Consider the following 21,999-nt stretch of genomic DNA (forward strand, 5'->3'; position numbering starts at 1 on the left):
CCAGGGGCGGAGCTTCTCGTGGGCGGGCCTCCAAGGGGCCTGCCCACAAAGCTGGCTTGGCCAGCCTGGACTGGATGGTTTCTGGACCTAGGATCATGTGTTACATGCTTAACGGCTTCCACAAGATATGTGAAGTCTGATGTCTAACAAGGTTCAAAAGATTAAGCCACTGAGTGAAAGTCCAGACGGTGGAGATTTCGTCGGAGACAGAAATCTTGAGAACAAAGGTTCTGAAGAGGCCTAAGCAAAGATCTTCACAGTCATTACAGGCCTTTCAACCATTGCTTCGTTTGTTTGAGATAGCCTAGCTACTTAGCTCAAGATAAAATGGAAACCAGTATGCAGCCCAGGCAGGTCGAACTCAAGGTTATCCTCCTGCCCTGACTTCCTGAGGGCAGCAAAGACAGGAGCATCACCATGCTACCACCCGACCTGGGCTCCCTTGCAGGATTTTTAAATCTCATACAGCTGACTGACCCTATTTCTAATATTTAACCCACAAAAGTCAGGTGCTGTGTGCCTCTGCTGGGGATGGGTCTCCACAACACAACACTTGCCTAACACCCACTACATTTCCAGGTTTCCGGGTGGGGGCAGATTTTGGGAAAGAGGGAAGGGCAGCTGCTTAATGGAATTAATTCCAACTTTGCAACACAGGACACTTCTGTAGGCTGGCCTCACGGCAGTGTGAGCACACTAAGCACCACGGAGCTATATGCCTTAAAGATGGCTGGCTAGGAGGGTGGATTTTTCCGTATCTGCAGAAGGTATCTCTTTACTGTGTATTGCTCCTCCCTCGCACTAGAACATAAACTCCACGAGACAGGGACTGTGACTGCCTGTCTGGTAGGGGATACCTGACACCTATTGCAGATCTGGCACATACCAGCTGTCTAAAATCTGCTGACTGAGGGGGCAGAGCCAATCCTGCCAGACTAGTAACAGCAAACTAATGACTCTTTAGTATGGCCGGTGCATTTCTCAACGACACTGACAGGCTCTAAGGTCAACAGAGAGCCGAGCCTCTCTGAGCATGCCTAGCAAGCATTCTCTGGATTAGCTTAGTGACGCTGGGAAGGCGCTATTCCATAGAATGGGCTCTGCACTGAGGAAAGAAAGGCAAGGCGCTGGCATGCTTCACTCTGCCTCCTGACTGCATGCCACAGCCTCTAGCTCCTGCCTCCATGATTGCCCTCCACGAACTGGGAGCCAAAGTAAATCCCTTCTCCTTTAGATAGCTTCTGTCAGTACATTTTTTATCACAGCAGCAAGAAAAGCCATGCACTTGGGAACTAACCTGTCTTCTAGATGAAAAAGCTGGAGGTGGCTCCTGCCCTTTCAGAGGGTCTGAGTTCAGTTGCCACCTCATCAACCACCTCTAACTCCTGCTCCAGGGCACCCAATGATCTCTTCTGGCCTCTGCAGCACAGCCTGCACATACACATGTACAATTTAAGAAATAGAAACATTGTAAGAGCTTAGATTAAGAGCCTTCAGAGTCCGCTCCTGCTCTGCAATCTTCTGGTTTCTGCCTTCACCACCATCCCGCAACAGCTCCCTCTGATCTGTGACTTCCTCATCAGTCCTTCCTACACTTTAAACCAACTTACTTCACTTCGCACATCAAGGTCCGATTCTTTCCTGTGCCTCAAGTTAATTCCATTCCCTCCTATCTAGAACCAGCCAGAATCCGAGAATCATTCTCAATACTTCTCTCCGCAGACTGCCCCTCTCGGGCATCACCAGCCTGGTGTGTACAGCTGCCAGGCACCTCTGACCCTCACTCTCCATCTTTCACCTGTCTCATCCGCACTAAACTGACCAATTATCCTGAAATGACTAAAGCTGAAAGACTTGGCTACCAACTAGCTGTCCTTATTAGAATTCATCTTCTGTGTACATAAATGGGTTAGGGTAGGTCTTGGGCCTGCCACTCCCAGAGGACAGAAGATGGCACTGATCCACTGGTGATGGAGTTATGGACACCTGTAAACTGCAATGTGGGTCCTCTGCAAGACTAACAAGTGCTCTTAACCTGTGAGCCATCTCTACAGCCCCAAACACCATCTTCCTTTATCCCCTTTGCGCCAATTTCCTACTGCTCTGTGCAGATATCCTAGGGCTGACCACCGGGCTGTGTCACCTGCCCCATCAGCCCCTTGCTGGCCCCTACTTACCCCTCTCCGTTCTCATCACAACCTTGCACACCCTTTTGTACACCCCACAATGCCTGTGTAGTTTTCCCACCTCCACATTTTTCAGCGAAACTGCCCAGTCAACCCCTGCTCTTGAGGCTTCAGTTTGGAGAAAACACAGCTGGACAGATCTTCTTCACCAGGTCAAGAGTACTGCACTAAATCAAAAGCACAACTGACCTCAGGGAACGCTCGCTAGCCTTTCTGAGCAGGCCTCTTCCTGACAGTTGTTTATCCTATGCCCTAGCGTAGTGCCTGGCATGAGATAGGATGCTCAATAAATACCTTAATGTTTCTAAAGGCTTAGTCAAAACCATTCATTAAGAAAAAATTACTGTCAAGGCACAGATAGAGTTAAAAGAATATGATAAGGAAAACTGGAATAAGATAGTATGAAATTTAAGTTTCAGACAGGCAGATGCCTAGTGATTGGGCAAAGGAAGTTCAGGCTGTTCACTCCAAGTCCAAGAGTTGGAAAATGACTGAAACTCTCTTTTCCCACACTAGAATTAAGGGTCGAGAGGACGGAAGCTGGTTACACTACTCATTGTTGGGGTACACAGCCTGTTTAAGTTGAAAGGAACCAGGCTCAATTTACAACCAGGACGGGGCCAATGCATGGGTGCTCTGGTGTGTGTGTGAGGGGCTCTTGTAAAAACAGCTCAGTCTCTTCTGCTCTCTGAAAAAAAATCAAGCACTAGTTCTAATCACACTTGTAACGACAGCCATTCAAGAGTTTTTCAGGGATAGGAGGAACTCTATAGCAACAGCAGCCAACACTGCAGACTAAGCTCCTTTGAAGTGACTCATTACTTCTCAATCTTATCCCATAAAATGGCTGCCTCAAAAATCTGGTTTTATCTCCAAAATAACACATGGATGTAAATGCTCTGGAACACAGGTTCGCAGCTTCATAAAACTAGTAAAGCTGCTACCCCATGAAGACATTCCTTATTTTTCAGCTTAACAAGGTTTTGTCTTTGGACACCGTCATTGGGAAGGGAGCCATTCAAAAAGCAGACGGTAATTTTTAAGGGAATGCCGGAGGATACCATTCCTTAGCACTGGTACCCACTTTATTTAATGGTTCTGGAATGTGTACTCAGGGTCTGGAGCGTGCCACTCCATCTCTCTACATCGCTCCTGTATTACTCAATACCCTTGCAAGCTTTCCAAGGGAACAAAATTCTGTGTGACTTAGGAAGTGATGAGCATGAAAGTTTTCAAACTACGCTGCCTTAGGGCCAACACTAACTCGCCGGACTTGCTGACCTCTGAGAACAGCCTACAACTGGTCACACACTGTCTTAGCTGGGCCTTTTACACGGGAGTTGACTTAGACCAACAGTGTACTAGGATGGAAGTCGGGCCCCAGGAGACATTTAGGAATTTCATGTTCAGGTGTCTGGACTGGAAGAGCATGAGGTGCTAACTAGGACCTCGTGAGGATGAGCACAGATGAGGCTAATCATCTCATAGTGCACAGGAGAACACCTCAACAATCAATTACCCAACAGCTTGAAATGGACTGAAATGAGTTGCACTACCGGTTGAGCTAAGAGATCATGGGGACAGACTGTATTCCCACAACCGTTTTCCCGAGCACCCTTCTTGATGACTGATCTCCACATACATTTCCGAGTCTTGCACAACCGTTTTCCCGAACACCCTTCTTTTTTTTTTAAAATTTATTTATTTATTTATTAAGGATTTCTGCCTCCTCCCCTCAACCGCCTCCCATTTCCCTCCCCCTCCCCCGATCAAGTCACCCTCCCTCATCTGCTCAAAGAGCAATCAGGGTTCCCTGACCTGTGGGAAGCCCAAGGACCGCCCACCTCTATCCAGGTCTCCAAAGGTGAGCATCCAAACTGCCTAGGCTCCCCCAAAGCCAGTATGTGCAGTAGGATCAAAAACCCACTGCGATTGTTCCTGAGATGACTGATCTTTACATACATTTCCGAGTCTTGCACAACCATTTTCCCGAGCACCCTTCTTGATGACTGATCTTTACATACATTTCCGAGTCCTGCAGTCCCAGTCTTTTGCGTCTGCATGAAAAGTTTTCTTTTAAGCTTCAAGGTGGGTTCATGAGCACTTTTTAGGCCAGTTGAATTAAGAATCAGGTTAATAAATATAAATTACACACCCCCTTCCCTCCAAGAGTTAAAAGTTTTCCAGAAGTTTAAAAATTATAGGTCAATTCTGCCTCCCCTCCATCCAGATCGAAACAATAATAGTAAAATAAAACAAGTAAGAACAGGACAAAACAAACCAACAAGAGCCAAAGATAGGGGAACCATAAACAGAATGTATTGGATGAAAAAAATTTCTCTCTCTTTTTATTTTTGTTTTATAAAGACAGGGCTTCTCTGTGCAGCCTTTGTTGTGCTGATCAACTCACTCTGTAGACCAGGCTGGCCTCAAACTCGGAGATATGCCTGACGCTGCCTCCAGAGTGTTGGCATTAAAGATGTGTGATACCATACCTAACTGAAAAAAAAAATCTATTTTCAATAAATGAAAAATATCAAAACAAAAAAAAATATAGGTCAAAAAGTGTTTTTAAAAGTCACAAAAAGGCTATCTGAAAGCCAGATGCTGTTGGTTTACCTGTAACAACGAAGGCCCTAAAGAAGAAGGCACCTCGGAAGGAAGCGATGGAAAGATCACATGATCACATTGATTTTCTTATACATCTTTTACAGGTAGTCTGAAGTGGCAGCATATAGAAGAATATCTCTATGCTCAAAAGTCCAGCTGCTTCTTTGTTGTTCTTACTAATCCAAGATTTCATTCTGAGCTACACTTCTACCTCGACAGGGAACACTTTCAAGGTTACTTCAATGACTACTTTCTGTTACAATTACATGCTTTCATAGCTTAGGCAGCCTTACTCTGAATGGCTAGTTTGTTGCATCAAAATCATAACCACACTATTTTTCCAAATAATGGTTTTCCCCCTAAATTACAGATTGGCAAAGAATGGCAGGATGAACTTATGAGCCAAGGATTGCTGTTCACCATCAGAAGCCAGAAAGGAACCCTTTCCAGGCTTGAGAGTGGAAGACAGCCTGGAACAGACAGCTGGGCTTGACATGACTTCTCACTGCCAGATCTGCACCCATTTCTGAGGTTTGAAGCCCCTGGGTCACAGGGTTACTGTTTTGATGGCTTAGGGAATTATACACGTTGGTACTTCTGATGTGCCACAAAATATTCTCTAGGGTAGCTACTGGTTAGTCACTGTTGTGGTAGAAAGGAGACATCAAAAAACAAAGGCAGTCACTAATGCTTTACCATCACTGTGGCTGGCACTTGAAGACATTTCAAAAGTTAAACTTAACCACACAGAAAACAAGCTACAATTATTTTTAAAAATAAATCTTTCAATGTTTTATCATATTTGATAGCAGCTTTTTTATTGGTTACAAAAACCTAAGCCCATATACAAAATTAGGAACACGTTTAGATGCCTCTTTTGAAAGAACATTTTAGTTATTTTTAAACTGAGTTTAAAAAAAAATAAAAACAATGCAATTTTTAAACACTGTTTTGAAAACTTAAAAGTGCAGCAATACACTCAGTTCCTTTGTCTACGAAATGGTGCGATTCCAATTCAGGCCTGGTAAGGTCACGGCAAACTGAATCAAGCCAACGCACAGTCTGCACTGCTTGATGCTACTGTTACTTAAAGGTTAGTTTGCACTTAGGACGCGAGAGGACATAGGGATCATCACAGTAGAGGCCCAATTTTCATCTCAATGTGTGCAAATTTTAGAAGGTAACTGTCAGTTAAGTAGGGAGAGTCCAGAAGAAACTAAACCTGAAGGGGGACAATTCACAACATCAAGAAGATTTGGACTTTAAGGGTTTCACCAAAGTTTGTGACCTTAATTCATTCTTTGTTATTCCTACTTTTAGTGAACACTACACAGTTTCAAAATTTTTAGACAAGTGTTTGAACAGGATGCAGTTACCATATGAAGCTTTAACTCAAAATTTGGGTAAAGAAAAAAAGGCACAATGAACTTCAACTCAATTTTATGTGCACAAGAGTTGAAAAATCTGAGCCACCTTAAAGAGAAATTGATTCTAAAATTTATAAAACCTATAAATAATCAGAGGCCAAACCACTATATTAAAACAGATTCTCTAGCAAGTAAAAATCTTGCAGTTTAAACATACGCTTGTATCCATTTTGGATACAAGACAAAGCTCGCTCTTTAAAGTGGCTCCACCTTGGCAGATACACACGTCTGTAATGAAGCACACCTGCTGTGTTGTCGCTCAGGGAAAACACCCCAGCTGGCTCACAAAGCTCTGATGGCATCGGCTCCTCTTCGTCACAGTAGACACGCCCCCATCTGAACACTAACTTAGTTTAGATTTCTATCCCTTCACATCAATGCATTGGGAAATTATACCCAGTGAACAAGAGCAACAAACCATTTCTGTGACAGCACAAATTATTTAGTTTAAAAAACTGCAAATCCATATTCATCCATCAATATCCGGATCAGACAATTTGCCAAAAGCAACAACTTTACATAGTAATACCGGTTTTACAGATGAAAGAGCTCTGCAAATCGGGCTGAGTTAAATAACTGCACATCATTCCTCTACACAGATCCTGGCTTTCTCTTTAACGTGCGGATGCTCTGAGTGGGATCGGAATGAGCTCCCCGATCCTCAAGAATGAAGTCTTGGAACACTTCTAAAGAGTTGCTGGTTGGTTGCCACCACTTTATCAAAAGTACTGGTTACTAAGTAAAAAATGTTTTAAGACTAAATTACAGTAAACATGAAAGCTCCACAGTTTAAACCCAATATAAATCAACCATATCCAATTATCAAATTAAAACAAAAAATAACTCCTGGAAGCTGAAAGCAAGACTATCTTAAAACATTACCAATGAGTATTTTAGACCTTTTTCATTCCTGTTTTGACGTATTTATTTATTGACGTATTTTTTTGTAGTCAGGGACTCTTGCTTTCAACTTAACAGAAGTTCAAGTCTGTAACAGGTTGCAGCTCAGGTAGAGACCATGCACAGCATTTGATTATTCAAAACAGCAGGAACACACAGGCTGAGTGAGTGGTCAAATAGGGTTTGCTGTTCTCAAAAATTAGGTATAATGGCGAAAGCATTACCATTGGTATCTAAAGCTCTTGCTCCAACCCTGGCTTCTGAGGCAGATAATAAACACATCAATTAATGGTAGGTGAAGTACAGTTTTAAAAAACTTATCTTTTTTAATCAATAACCAAGTTTCTTGTTTTTAAGTTATTACTTTTTTGTGTCAGTTCCACCAATGAAAATCATTTGGCTTGTACTTTAATTCTTCCACATAAGAATATGAAAATATGTTTGTGGAGGACAATGATGGAGGCTCAGATCACACTGCACCTCTGTAGTCTTCCAACACGAATATATATCATACCAAAGTGTCTTGATCCACAGTGCACCTTTTTCCAAAGGAGTACCAGCGGGCAGCTGATACGTCACCACTATGGAGAATTCTAACTGGAGACTGCAGTTGTCAGCATGTGGCACCAGGGAACATGGAAAAATAGGGTAGTTGAGATCGTTAAGGAGAATTCTAAAACAGTTCAGGAAATCATGCATATGCATTTACAGTCCATGTGAGAGTGACTTTTGGCAACTGCAAAGTGACTGAGACATGGCTTGCTTTAGAAGCATCAAAACCAAGAGGCAAGAGTGCTGGGAGCCTTCTGCTGCTTGCTGTCTTATCGCTTGGTGGCCATCTGGTGGTGTTTGTATTGAATGAACGATGCTGCACTTAATGGACCTTAGAAATTAAATTCCTTTGTCTGGAGGTTGGCTGTTGGATCAAAGTTGTAAGTACCTCCTTGTGTTGCTTCAGGAATGAGGCTGGGATCTTCATCAATCTAAAAAACAAAGAGAAAACTCCAAATGAATATTTTAACTGCCTAAAAATATCCAGGTAATTAGTGATAATTTCATGATATATTAAACAAACACAATTGAATAATTTTTAAAAGGTGCTTGGCTTAATAAGTTTCCATATCACTTCACATGAGTGTCATTTCCAGAATTATCTCTTTCCAGTTAATAGATTATAAAACTGTAACAAGAAATGCTTTTATAATTTTTCCTTATAGTGAAATTGTGAATAAAATGTTTAAGAAAGTGATTAGTGGAGTATCTAATAGAAAACAAAACAAATTTCGTGCACATTAAGAATAAGAGAAAGGAGCTGGAGAGATGGCTCAGAGGTTAAGAGCATAGCCTGCTCTTCCAAAGGTCTTGAGTTCAATTCCCAGCAACCACATGGTGGCTCACAACCATCTGTAATGAGGTCTGGTGCCCTCTTCTGGCCTTCAGGCATACACACAGAAAGAATATTGTATACATAATAAATAAATAAATATTTTTAAAAATTTAAATAAAGAAAGAATAAGAGAAAAATTCTAAGTAAATGCCCATTACATGCAGACATCTATATTTTAATATTTACTTACATCATCACCAGAGAAATATTGATCTATGATTTCAAATGCTAATTTATATATGTCTTCATTTTCATGTTGCTGCAAAACTTCAATTTTCTCCAAACCTGACAAAAAAATATAAGAATAATTAAGGTGGTAGTAATCTGCATAATCTAGTTACAGAAAAGTTCTATGAACCTCAGAGTATGTCTTTTCTCACTCAAATATGACCGTCTAAGATCTGGAGAGGTGGCTCACCAGTGAAGAGCACTGGCTGCTCTTCCTGAGGACCTGGGTAAATTCCCATCAACCACATTGTGAAGCACAACCATCCATAGTGGGATCTGATGCCCTCTTCTGGAATAAAGATGTGCATGTAGGTACATAAAATAAATCTTTTTTTAAAAAAAGTAACAGTCTGAAAGAACACGCAAAAACCCAACCATCAGCAGATTAATTCCTTTCCCCTTAAAAATATTTGATATTCCCTGGTCTCACAAACCAAAAACAAACAAACAAACAAAAACCCAACTCAATCACCAAAACATTCCACCTGAGATGACAGGGATTTGCTTCTTGGTGCATGGCAAGTTAATGACAGTATAAGATCGGAAAACCTCCCAAAAGGTTTCAATATAATCATGATAGCTCTTCCACAGTTTTCTGAATGTAGGTCTTTAGAAATAAATTGATGGGAGCTTTACATCAAAAACACTGCATTTCAGAAAGGGAGTAAGTCAGGCAGTGGTGGTGCGTGTTTAATCCCAGCACATGGGAGGCAGAGGAAGGCGTATCTCTGTGAGTTTGAGGTCAGCCTGGTCTACAGAGCTAGTTCCAGGACAGACACAAAGTTATATGGAGAAAATCTGTCTGGAAAAAACAATAACGAAGTGAACAGGTTATGTTCCACAGGTATGAACAGCAGAAGGAGGAAGTATTCATCTCCTTTTCAGGTTTTATGAGACAAGACTGTGTAGTCAACTCTGGACTTGAACTTGAGGTCCCCTGCTTCTGTCGAGTGCTGCATACAGGTGTGCACACTTGTGCGCAATTGAGAATATCTTTTATAGTTCCACTGTACCACAGACTTCATGTACCAGGTGCACAACTTTATGTAATTAAAACCTTAGTATTCATCCAGGAGATAACATTTTTTAACATATTAAACCAGCTGACTTTTAAAATATTATATACAAATCAGAATATGAAGAAATAGGTGTCAACACTAATAAATGAAAATGCTTTATGATATTACACATTGTGATTATTACTCCAACAGGAACAAACATAACAACATAACTTTTAACATTAAAGAAAGAATTGTCTAAGCTATTCAAAATTACTGGGTTATGAACTTGACTATGAAATTAATTTTTATCTTAAAAGATATCGTAATAAAAGCATGAGCATGAATTTGCGTGTATCGAAACTATTTACACGATCTTGAACAAAACTCTCACATACCTTTCTGTTTTTATTGATCTGTGAGGCTATTGCATTTATATTCTCTAAAGCATAAGCTGGGTAAACTGCAGAGCTAACAAAATGCAAACAAACAAATCACTACTTATAGTTTTATAGCAATGTCTGGATACTTTAGTACATACTGAACAGGTACTTTTTAAGAACAGAATTTTTAAATATGTATTTCATTATGTTCTTACCAGAAATTATAATACTAAATAAATGACTTCAGTCCTATTAACATCAACACGCTTTTGTAACAATCCTAAAAGTCCTTCCAACTTTTGGAATTCAAATAAGACACGCACAATTGGGCAACCACTTCCCAAAGAAGGGTCTACCCAGACACATGGTACTATGTATAACATAAAAATAATGTGTTTGCTTTGTCTAGAGTTTGAGAATGGAGTAAAGAAAACTTTTACCGACTCGACTAGTCCACCAGGTTTAACATTGTACACTGTGACTTCAAAATGAATGCTGTGGTTTGGTCCTCAGAACTGAGTTGTTGGGAGGACTTTAAGGACCATTAAGTAACGGGGCCTACTGAAGGTTTGATGTTGGGGATCTGGCCTTAGAAGAGTTAGTAAAACTTTTGCAGAACCATCCTTAGCTTTATCTTACACTGTACGTTATTGCAAAGCACTGAGTCTGACCCTGGATCTGTCTTGTATTCTCTTATGTGCTCTGTCCTGCTGCTCCAGCCGAGGAATTTCCTAGAGGCATACGTATCCACACATTACACACGAACTCAACAACCATTCTGTCTTACGCTTTCACTTTCCACAGTTCCCAGCTAAAGAAACCTTGCTTTTCTAAGCACTTAGCCTCACATAGTTCTGGTATGGCGATGGAAAACAAACCATGTAATAATGAGTATTTCCTAAAATCCATCAACCTCCAGGAAAACTGACTTCATGACCAGTATTTCTAAAGTATGACTACTGTATTCTTTTGTGAAAATCCTTCAGCAATGCTAATATGCTGAATAAGACCAGGAAAATACTCTGGTCACTTAATAACAATGAGCCTGTAGTAATTTTCTAGTAAGCTGAGCTGAGAGAAACTAGTATTTTAGAACGCCAATATTCACCTACTCACCTCCGCATTCCTCTATTATTTCAGCTATTGTGCTCGCTTCATCACCAGCCATTATCAGGATGTTTTTAAGACCATCCAGAACCACCTGAACCACCTGAGAGTCTTTCACCGACAGTAAGTTACAGAATGGTGGTATTACATTCTGTTGTACTAGGTACTCCACCTAGACAATACAAAAGAAGAAAGAATCTATGAATTCTCTTTCCCTCTAGAAACTGCAGTAGACGAAAATGTTCAGTAACTTCTAAGAATAAGAAAGAAGTGTCCTTGCTGCAGTTAGTAACAGTGACCAGTTACATTTTTTCAAACTCACTTGATCTTTTCTGCCACTTATCGTTAAGTTGCTAATTGCCCAAGCAGCTTCCTTTTGTGTTCCAAAGTCCCCCTGGAGAGTAAAAACAAATTCATGAAATAAATTCTTTATCCAAAAGTCTGGGTTGTAATAAATTAAGGTAAACAATGTATTAATGATATGACTGACCTTAGCAAGCTGGTGAATGATCATGGGGATTAATCCAGCATCTATTACAGCTTGAACTTGCTGCTGATTGCCTGCTGTTATATTGGAAAGGAACCAAACTGCTTCCTGTAGTGAACAAAATATGGGTCAGTTTTATTGGAAAAACTATATTTATTATCTGTATTTTTCTCTTTTTAATATTATAAATATTTGATAACAAAATCTCCTGAGTAGGGTTAAAGTGACCGTGTCTAAAATGTGACTGGTTAAGACCTCCATTTTCTTTTCTTTTACTTACTATCATTTTATGTGAGTCTAGTGTTTGTAAACAAGTAAACGGATGTGCCCATGCATGCCATGGTGCGCATGTGCAGGTCGGTACTTCCCTCCAGCATGCGGTTCCAGAGATCAAACTCAGGTTGTCAGGTTTACATAGCTAGCACTTAAACCATTATTTATTCAATAATCTGTAAGCCTAGCTAAAGCTACATATTGTTCTAGGCAATGGTGATATGGCAACAAATAAAACAGACCCAAATCTTTAGCCTAGGGGTACATTTCATTCTCTTTTTGAAAGGCAGGCCAGAAGAATGGAGTTTCCAAATACTCGTCAACACTACTTGTATTAAAGAGCTGTAGTTTATTGGAAAGCATGAGGCGGGGGAGAAGGATCACTGGGTAAGGTGCCGAGGTCCTGATGCTCAGCACCTGTGTCAAGATGCATGGTGACAAGCGTCTATACTCACAGCTGCAGAGAAAGCAAAACCCTAATATACAGTCAAGTACAGCCATTAATGAAAGTCTGAAGGTTCCTCAAAAAGCTACCACACAATTGCCATGACTCAGCAACTTCCAGTATGTCAGAAAGGAAATTAAACCAAGGACTGAAACAGTCCCTGAGGTGTCAGTGTTTTCTGCAGCATTAATTACAACAGACACAAGGTATGAACAACCCCAGTGTCAACCAACAGGCAAATGAGGAAAATGAGGCGCATACATATGAACAGAATGGCTTATTCAGCCATAAAAGCAAATCAAGTCAGGGCTCTGGGAAGTGGCTGCGCTGGGGAACGGCTTGCCATGCAAGCATGAACATCTGATGGATCTCCAGCATCCAGGTAAAAGTTGGGCTCAGTGGCATCTCTACCTGGAGCACAACTGAGGCAGAGAGAAGGGGTCTGTGGTGCCCATGTCCAATGAGAGACCCTGACTCAAAATACAAGGTGGAGGAGCTGGAGAGATGGCTCCAAGACAAAGAACATGGACTGCTCTTCTCCAGAATCAGAGCTCAGCTCCTCAGAACCACACTGGGTGGCTGACAACCGCCTGTGCCTCCAGCTCCAGAGAGCTGATGCCAGATGCACATACCCATCCGCCCGTACACTGAAAAGACACAGAACTAATGTAAAAGTAATTTTAAAGAAATACATGTAGAGGGAGGAGAGAGGAAGGGAGGGGAGCAGAGAAAATGTACAGTTCAATAAAAACAAATTTTAAAAAGAAAGGAAAAAAAATACATGTAGAAAGTAACTAAGGAAGATACCTGATGTTAACTTTGGTTCTACACACACACACACACACACACACAGAGAGAGAGAGAGAGAGAGAGAGAGAGAGAGAGAGAGAGAGAGCGAGCTCTAATACATTGTTTTAAATGAACTTTGAAACACGGTATAGGATAGGCAAAACAATCCTGTACAATAAAAAAACTTCTGGAGGCATCATAATTCCTGACTTCAAACTCTACTATAGATCTGCAGCCTGGTATTGTCATAAAAACAGACAGGAGGACCAATGAAACAGAATCAAAGACCCAGATTTAATCCACACACCTACAAACACCTGATTTTTGACAAAGAAGCAAAAAATATAAAATGGAAAAAAAAAGCATATTTAACAAATGATACTGGCATAACTGGATAAACATGTAGAAGAAGCTGGGCGATGGTGGCGCACGCCTTTAATCCCAGCACTCAGGAGGTAGAGGCAGGTGGATCTCTGTGAGTTCGAGACCAGCCTGGTCTACAGAGCTAGTTCCAGGACAGGCTCCAAAGCCACAGAGAAACCCTGTCTCGAAAAAACAAAACAAAACAAAACAAAACAACAACAACAACATGTAGAAGAATGAAAATAGATCTAAGTCTATCACCATGCACAAAGCTTAACTCCAAATAGATCAAAGACCTCAACACAAAGCCAACCACACTGAACCTCACAGAAGAGAAAGTAGGAAGTACACTTGAATGCACTGGCACAGGAGACCACTTTCTAAATATAACCCCAGTAGCACAGACACCGAGAGAAACAGTAACTGGAACCTCCCGAAACTGAGAAGCTTTTGTAAAGCAAAGGACATGGTCAACAAGACAAAATGACAGCCCGCTTCACTAACCCCACATCGGACAGAGGACTGATCTCCAAAATATACAAAGAACTCAAAAAAAGAACAAATAATCCAATTTTAAAAAATGGGGTACAGACTGAAATAGAGAACTCTCAACAGAGGAATCTAAAAATGGCTGAGAGACACTTAAGGAAATGCTCCACATCCTTAGTCATCAGAGAAATGCAAATCAAAACAACTCTGAGATTCCATCTTACACCTGTAAGAAGGGCCAAGATCAAAAACACTGATGACAACTTATGCTGGAGAGGATGTGGGATATTGCTGGTGGGAGTGAAGCTGGTACAGCACCTTTGTATATCATTATGATGATTTCTCAGAAAATTAGGAATCAACCTTCCTCAAGACCCAGTAATATCACTTTTTTTTTTTGCTCAATTGTACTACAAGGACATGTGCTCAACTATGTTCATTGTTTGTCATAATCAGAACCTGGAAACATCTAAAATGCCCCTCGACCGAAGAATGGATAAGGAAAATGTAGTACATTTACACAATGGAGTACTACACAGCAGAAAAAAAATGATATCTTTAAATTTTTAGGCAAATGGGTGGAGCTAGAAAACATCATTTTGAGTGAGGTTACCAGACCCAGAAAAACATATGTACTCACTCACAAGTGGCTTTTAGACATAAAGCAAAGAAAACCAACCCAGAAATCATAAGATCAGAGAACCTAGAGAACAATGAGGACCCTAAGAGAGATAGATATACATTGATCTAATCTATATGGGAAGTAGAAAAAGACAAGATCTCCCGAGTAAATTGGGAGCATGGGGACTATGGAAGAGGGTTGAGGGGAGGGGAGAAAAGAGGAGGGGAGCAGAGAAAAATGTATAGTTCAATAAAATCAATTAAAAAAACATGGTATGTGAAATAAGCCATAAAACTCTTAAATAATTATCTACTATACAATAATAAATTTTTAAATAAATTTGAAACTTTTAAAAGTAAATTTTTATCATCTTTGATAGAAGGCATGACACCTTTAGAATTAGGTCTATTCTAATTTTGCAAGGGAATAACTTAACTGTTTTAAAATTACCAGTTATTTTAGTGAGAGATTATGTTTTTGCATACTGGTTACTAATTTAATGATACTGTTCAATCTGTAAGCACATAAACAGTCCAAACAATTTATTGTGATGATAGTGCGACTAAAGGAGACAGAAACTAAAAGTTTTCAAGATTCACTTACAACCATCCTCATCTTGAGTGCATGACCCTGCGTGAGAAAACACATCGTGACAGCAACAAGGAAACAGCCACAGACAGAAGAAGGGCAGTGTGTGCCTTTACCTTATTTATTTTCTCTTTCGGGTGTGATAAGAGGTTTGGGAAGTGGGACAGGACATCGCAGTTAAGAACCACCTGGGTCTGCTCGTCAGTGCCAGTCACTATGTTCCCAACTGCTCTGAGTGCTGCAGTCTAGAGAGGGGAGAACATGTTTTAAGTATGTTTATAATGAAATTGTCGTCTCTGTAGTTTTCATAACTCTGAGGATGTGAGGAGCAAATGATGAACATTTATTTCATCCCTTCAGCAAAGCCAGAACCAAACTAGCAAGGACTTTTAAACAACCATCTCCTATGGAAAATTATAGAACTCCACAAAAAATAGGTGAAAATTTGTTAGAAAAAAGATTTTTAGGCCTAGCAGTTATGGCACACACCTTTAATCTGGGCACTTGGGAGGCAGAAGCAAGAGGATCTGTGAATTCGAGACCAGCCTAATCTTAATCTCTTACAGAGCGAGTTCTAGGACAGCCTGGGCTAAACAGAGAAAACCTTGTCTTGAAAATAACAAAAGAAAACCAAAACCATGCTCTGCCCTCAAAACCACACAAATATAAAGCATCTAAAAAAGAAAGTTTTTAAAACAGTGGAAACTAAAAATCATCAAGTCCTTTCTTTAAAAACAGTTGTTCTTATGACCAAAGCAGCACCACACATTTTAACATGGCCCTGAGTCAGCACACATTTGTGTTTCTTATATAATATTTAATGTTACCCGGGGTCAGCATGCATTTGTAGGGAGAAAAACACTTCGGCAAAGAAGCATGAGGAGCAGAACTAACTGCCAATCCTAATCAGAACAGAGTCAGGGTTCACAGTTGGAAGGCTCTGGAAACTACCCAGAGACAGAGAGCTGAGATAGGCAGACGGAAAGCTTAAGTGAGATGGAAAAGGAGCTGTGACAGAGGGGCTGGAGGCGAACGTGGGCATCAGACAAGCATTATGCTGTCTCCTAACAGGATACTAGAAGAAAAAGCTATTTGTGGAGACCAACAGTTTCACGTCTTTCTATTTGAAATCATAATGGAATGTATGCAGGTCTATGTTTAATGGCTTATGTAACTGAAAAGCTGAAAAATTATTTCAAATGAACAAATGTGGGTTCAGGAGATAAACTAGGGCAATCCTGAGGTGCATGCTGCTGGACTTAATAAAAAAGAATTTTATACAAGAAAAAAAACAGAAAATACTTACTTGAACTTTCACTTCCTGGTGGCTCAGAAGGGGCACGAGGAATGGGACAACCCCTGAATCAATAACCATCTGTATCTGCTCATTTCCTCCATCTGTCAAGTATGACAGAGCCCAAACAGTGTCCACAAGAATCTATAAGAAGTACAAACAGAAAAAAGCTATTCCAGAAGTTGTAACAGAAAAATAAGGAGTTTTCTGTTTTAACTTGGTGGGAAAGATAACCATGTACATGACTGATATAAGTATAATCTTTTTCTCAGGGCTTACCTGCGATCACCTTTCATAAACATGAGACAGAAGTTTAGGATGCTTGTTTCCAATTTCTGACTTTATGTACCAGATAGATAAAAATAGAAATAATGTGTTGGCAAGATAGCTTAGCAAGCAAAGAGTTTGCAAGTTATCTTGGTGACCTGAGTTTGGTCCCCGAAACCAACATAAAGATGGAAGAAGAGAACCAACTAGAGAAAGTCATCCTCTGATCTCCAAACAGGTACAGCATTCATACATAAACATAATACACAAACATAAAATAAATAAAAATTGTTAAACAAACATAAAATTTTCCCTGAGCCCAAAAATTAGGCACAAAAATAATTGTGATCTATCTCATACACAAGTCTGAGGCCAAAACACTATGCTGCTTCAAATCTAGAAGACCTCAAAATAATCTGCCAATACAATTTTTCCAACTACTAAAGTGAATAGGCTAAGGAATGATTCAGTACTTGAACCTTGACAAAGGCCCTCAAATGAAAAGCATGAAGTACAATAACGTAGTGCTGAGTGTAATGGCACACGTGTGTGATCACAATACATGGGAAATGTAACCAAAGGAGCAGGAGGAAAAGCCACCCTCAGCTACACAGTGAGTGTGAGCAGCCTAGGCTGCATAAGACCCAAAACCCAAATTAAGCCACATCCTCATCCATCTGAAGTTTTCAACTACAAGAACAAGACCAAACAGGATACCAGCCTCCAGGATCTGGTGAACTGATTCAGTACACAGAGGTAGTGTGTGGTTCTCCTTGGTGTCCTAACAGCAGCAAAAGCACAACTCTTAACCCATCTGAAATCCAGAGGCCTTTCTACTAAGTGTCCAAATTAAAGACACCTTTTGCCTGAAGTTTTCAAAAGCAGCTACCTCAACGCACATATCCTTTAAGAAGGCATGCGTACAAGTCAGAGGAGCAGATAAAACTACACATAACTTATACCTTTAGCATTACTAAGAATCATGAGAACACAATTCCAAATTACCTATAAGAAGAAAACAAATACTAATTTGGATCTGGACTCATTCCAAACCTGTGTGAGATGAAAAGAATAAAGAATGAGAAGGAATGGAAGAGGTACAATTATGCATGTTTGAAACAGAAACTGTCAGGGGGGGCATTACGGAGAAAAAAAATCAGAAGGAACTCAAGAGCAACAGCAAAAGAAACCATATAATCTAAGTATGGTTTGAATATAATGACTCCCATCAGCTCATATATTTGAATATTTCGTCATTAGGGGGTGGAACTGTTTTAGAAGAACTAGGAAGTATGGCTTTGTTGGAACAGGTGTGTCATACTGGAAAAAGTAAGTGTGTCATTGGAGATGGGCTCTGAAGTTTCAAAATCCCTAGCCAGGCCTAGTGTCTTTCTCTTCTGTCTCATGTATGTGGATCAGAATGCAAGTTCTCAGCTACTGCGCCAGCACCATGCCTACCTGCGTGCTACCATGCTCCCCACCATGGTGACAATGGACTAAACTTCAAAACTGTAAGCAAGCCCCGATTAAATGCTTTCTTTTGTAAGATTTGCTGTGCTTGTGATGTCTGTTCTCAGCAATTAACACAGAAACTGTACCGAAACTGGGGTGTTGCTGTGACAGGTCTGGCCAAGCAGTTTGTTGGCAGAATGTGGACTCTGGATTAGGAAAGCAGGTGAAAGCTTTAAGTGGGGCTTAACAGGCCAAACTAGTAAGAGCAGGGAAGACGGTGCTGAGAGCAATGGAGACAACAGCCTGGCCCAAGAGGTTTCAGAAGAGAGGAATGTTAATAAGTAGTCTTGAGACCATACTTGCAGTATTTTGGCAAAGAGTGTGGCTGTTTTCTGCCCTTGCCCACCCCACCCCCAATCTGCCTGACAGTAAACCGAAGACTTTTCGATTAATGGCATTTGCAGAGGCGATTTCAAGATAGCCTAGTATTGACTGTGCTGTGTTGCTATTAGTGTTCAATCTTACGTAGATGTTGAACAAGCAAGCTGAACAAGGAGAAATAAAAAAAAATGTACAGTTTGAAGAGAAAAAGGCACCAAGAAATGGAGCTAAGTCTGGTGTTCAAGGAGATAAAAAGTTTAAAGTCCAATGCTAAATAGAATAAAAGGAAATGGTGACCTCCAGGCAAGACCCCATCCAGCTAAGTTTCCAACTTGTGACGAGGGAATTAGAGAAAACCTTAAGTGAAGGAAACCACTGAAAACAGAAAGCTAGACAAGGGGACTGAGCTCCAGCCCCAGTAAGCAACAGATCTTGGCAGCTTTGGCCATGTGCTTCTGACCTTAGTATCAAGGATGCAAAATATGGGTTGTGGAATCTGAGATCTGCTGAAGGCAAGTGTGTGGCAGTGGTGTTCCTTCATGAAAGCCATTGTGGGAAGCTGTGAAGGTGAAGTAGGGATTGCCTTGGAGACCCCAAGATGTTAGAAATGTCAGAGCCACGGGATACCTGCTGAGGAAAGCTTAAGACTGGGTGTGGAACCAGCCCAAGAGAGAGGAGTGTTGTAGTCAACAAAGCTGGAAGGAGTTGGAGTTCTGAAGAGCTCATCGGGCATGGAAATGCAGAATTAGGAGTTTGCTCTGCTGGTTTTCACTCTTGTGTTGTACAGTATTTCCTCATTGTAATCCCTTTCCTCTGTGTTGTTAAGTACAGGATCTACCTTTTTTTGTTTTTTGAGACAGGATTTCTGTGTTGCCCTGGCTGTCCTGGAAATAGCTCTGTAGACCAGGCTAGCTTTGAACTCAGACATCCACCTGCCTTTGCCTCCTGAGTGCTGGAGTTAAAAGCATGTGCCACCAACGCACAGCTGAACTTTAAACTTTTAAACAGTGTTGAGACTTTTAAAAACTTTTGAAGCTGAATCGAATGCATTTTCACATTATGATACGGCTACAGCTTATGGGGCCAGAGAGTGGACTGTGATGGCTTGAAACAGAATGGTTCCCCCAATAAGCTTGTATATCTGAATGATTAGTCATCAGGGAACGGCAATGCTTTTGAAGGATTAGGAGGTATGGCTTTGTTGAAGTGGGTGTGACCTTGTTGGAGGAACAAAGTCAGTGAGGGTGGGTTTTGGGGTTTCAAAAGCCTAAGTATCTCTTTCATACTGCCATCTGAGGATTCTTCTTTAGCACCATGTTTACCTGCACGCTACTATGCTCCCCACCATGCTGACAATGAACTAAACCTCAAAACTGTAAGCAGGCCTCAATTAATTGTTTTCCATTTAAAGAGTTGCTGTGGTCGTGGTGTCTCTTCACAGCTACAGAACACTAAGACATTAAGTAACAGTATTAACAACAACAAACCCAAAAACCTGAAAGGAGCAAAGCCAAGGAGCTTGCAGTACAACAACAAAGCTGATATCTGAGTCATCAAGAGTCCCAGGACAAAGAGTTGGAAACAGCCTTGCTCCCAAGACTGCGAGCCACCTCTGTGTTGAGGAGGTGGGAGTTAAGTATACATTTATTTTTACTGTGATTGTTCAGGACCACACTTTACAAAATGCCTTGTTTCCTTTACTGTTGTTTTTGAAGGGAAAGTTTTATTAAAATTGTTTTAGTTTTGAATACAGAATAGTTCTATTAATTACGACTAATTTTGGAAAACTCTTGAGCTTTCATTCAACTGTTTGCCAAAACCTTCCGAAGTAAAGTGATATTCAAAGACAGTTATTAGACCAGATGTCTTATAGACATTTCTGGGGTATTTACATTTGAAGATTCCATATTAATGAATGTCTGACTTAAATTCTAACCAAAAACTGTAACATTATTCTTCGTATATTTTCGTTATAAGGATTAACAACCTTAGCTGCTGACAAATAAAATATTTAAGCTATTTATTAAAAAAAAAAAAGGTAGAGCTGAAGAAAAATGTGCATAATGGAGGAAAATGCCCCCAACTGTGCAAACAACTTAAATCTATAGATGCAAAAACAGAGATGAAGCAAAAATAAGCTCATTGATCACTGCACAGGCAACTGGAATAAAGGAAAGGTATTTAAAAAGAGGTAAATATACAGATAGCTGCTAGAATAAAGCATATAAGCATATTAGATGATTATAGGATTAAAATTAACTCTTGTGTTAGGGTTGCACACAGGGCTTTGTCTGCACGAGGCAAGCAACATCCTGCGTGGAGCCCTCAATTAGCTTCTTAAATAAAAGCCAACTCTACAACTAAGGGCATACCTATACCAAATAAACAAGAAAAAGAAAGGAGAGGTTGCAATTCTGGTAAGAGAACAGTAGCTAAGAATCAATGCAAAAGATACTTTATGACATGAAACTAATAAAGATACAAATGTCTATTCACCAAATAATACTGCAACTGTCATTATAAAATAGATAATATACAAGAATACTTCAAAAAGCTGGAGAAGTTTGTTCTGTTACTGTTTTTTTGTTTTTTTTTTCTTTTTTGGTTTGTTGAGACAGGGTTTTCTGTGTAACCACTGTGGCTGTCCTGAAACTCTCTCTGTAGACCAGGCTGGTCTGGAACTCTGAGATCTGCCTGTCTCTGCCTCCCGAGTGCTGGGATTAAATGTGTGAGGCACCACTGCCCTGCCTCTGTTACTGTTTTTTTAGACAGGGTCTCTAAGGCTGGCCTTAAATTCCTTATCCTCCTCCCTTTAGCTGCCAGTGTTGGGATTACAGGCATCTGCCACCAATGCCTAGCAATTAGGAAATTTAACACACTACTTTCAGTAACCAGGAGATCAAACCAACAAAGAAACAGCCAACAGGGGCTCTAGATTTGTAACCTATATTGAACTTTGTATCCTGGTGTATCCTTTTGATGGGTAATGACAAGCATGAGTGTGAACAGCTTTCTGAGTCATGAGTCATTCTACTAAGTCATCAAGCGCAAAGTGGTCTTTGGGGCGCCCAAGTCCTCTGTCACTAAATACCAAGTCTTGGCACATAAATGATCTGCTAATATTGATAACTTTCCTTACATTACTAGTAAAAGAGGCTAGGCTGGTGTGAGATGTTATGTGACACTGCATTGTCCACGAACACATTCAAACAGGTGAGAAAGCCAGATACTCTAGCATTACAATCGCAAATTAACTTCCAGCAACAAAACACATAAACAAACTGGCTCTCTGGATTGTCCTGCGATCTTCCACAGTAGGTGTG

At 40.5% G+C, this 21,999-nt stretch overlaps 1 protein-coding gene across 1 annotated transcript in view; it reads right to left on the minus strand.

Moving 5' to 3' along the window:
- Positions 1-5,587: 5,587 nt before the first annotated feature.
- The window catches only part of Kpna3 (karyopherin subunit alpha 3), a 69,867-nt gene continuing 53,455 nt past the window's right edge, over positions 5,588-21,999 (minus strand). Inside the window, exons 11-17 of the mRNA XM_075950237.1 lie at positions 16,589-16,720; positions 15,399-15,527; positions 11,717-11,821; positions 11,549-11,620; positions 11,236-11,398; positions 8,701-8,795; positions 5,588-8,106 (exon numbers count right to left, since the gene is read on the minus strand). Coding sequence (XP_075806352.1) covers positions 8,008-8,106; positions 8,701-8,795; positions 11,236-11,398; positions 11,549-11,620; positions 11,717-11,821; positions 15,399-15,527; positions 16,589-16,720 — 795 coding nt within the window. The 3' untranslated portion in view covers positions 5,588-8,007. The remainder of the gene's footprint in view (positions 8,107-8,700; positions 8,796-11,235; positions 11,399-11,548; positions 11,621-11,716; positions 11,822-15,398; positions 15,528-16,588; positions 16,721-21,999) is intronic.

This window comes from Microtus pennsylvanicus, chromosome 15 (genome assembly GCF_037038515.1).
Source record: "Microtus pennsylvanicus isolate mMicPen1 chromosome 15, mMicPen1.hap1, whole genome shotgun sequence".
Classification (NCBI taxonomy): Eukaryota; Metazoa; Chordata; class Mammalia; order Rodentia; family Cricetidae; genus Microtus; species Microtus pennsylvanicus.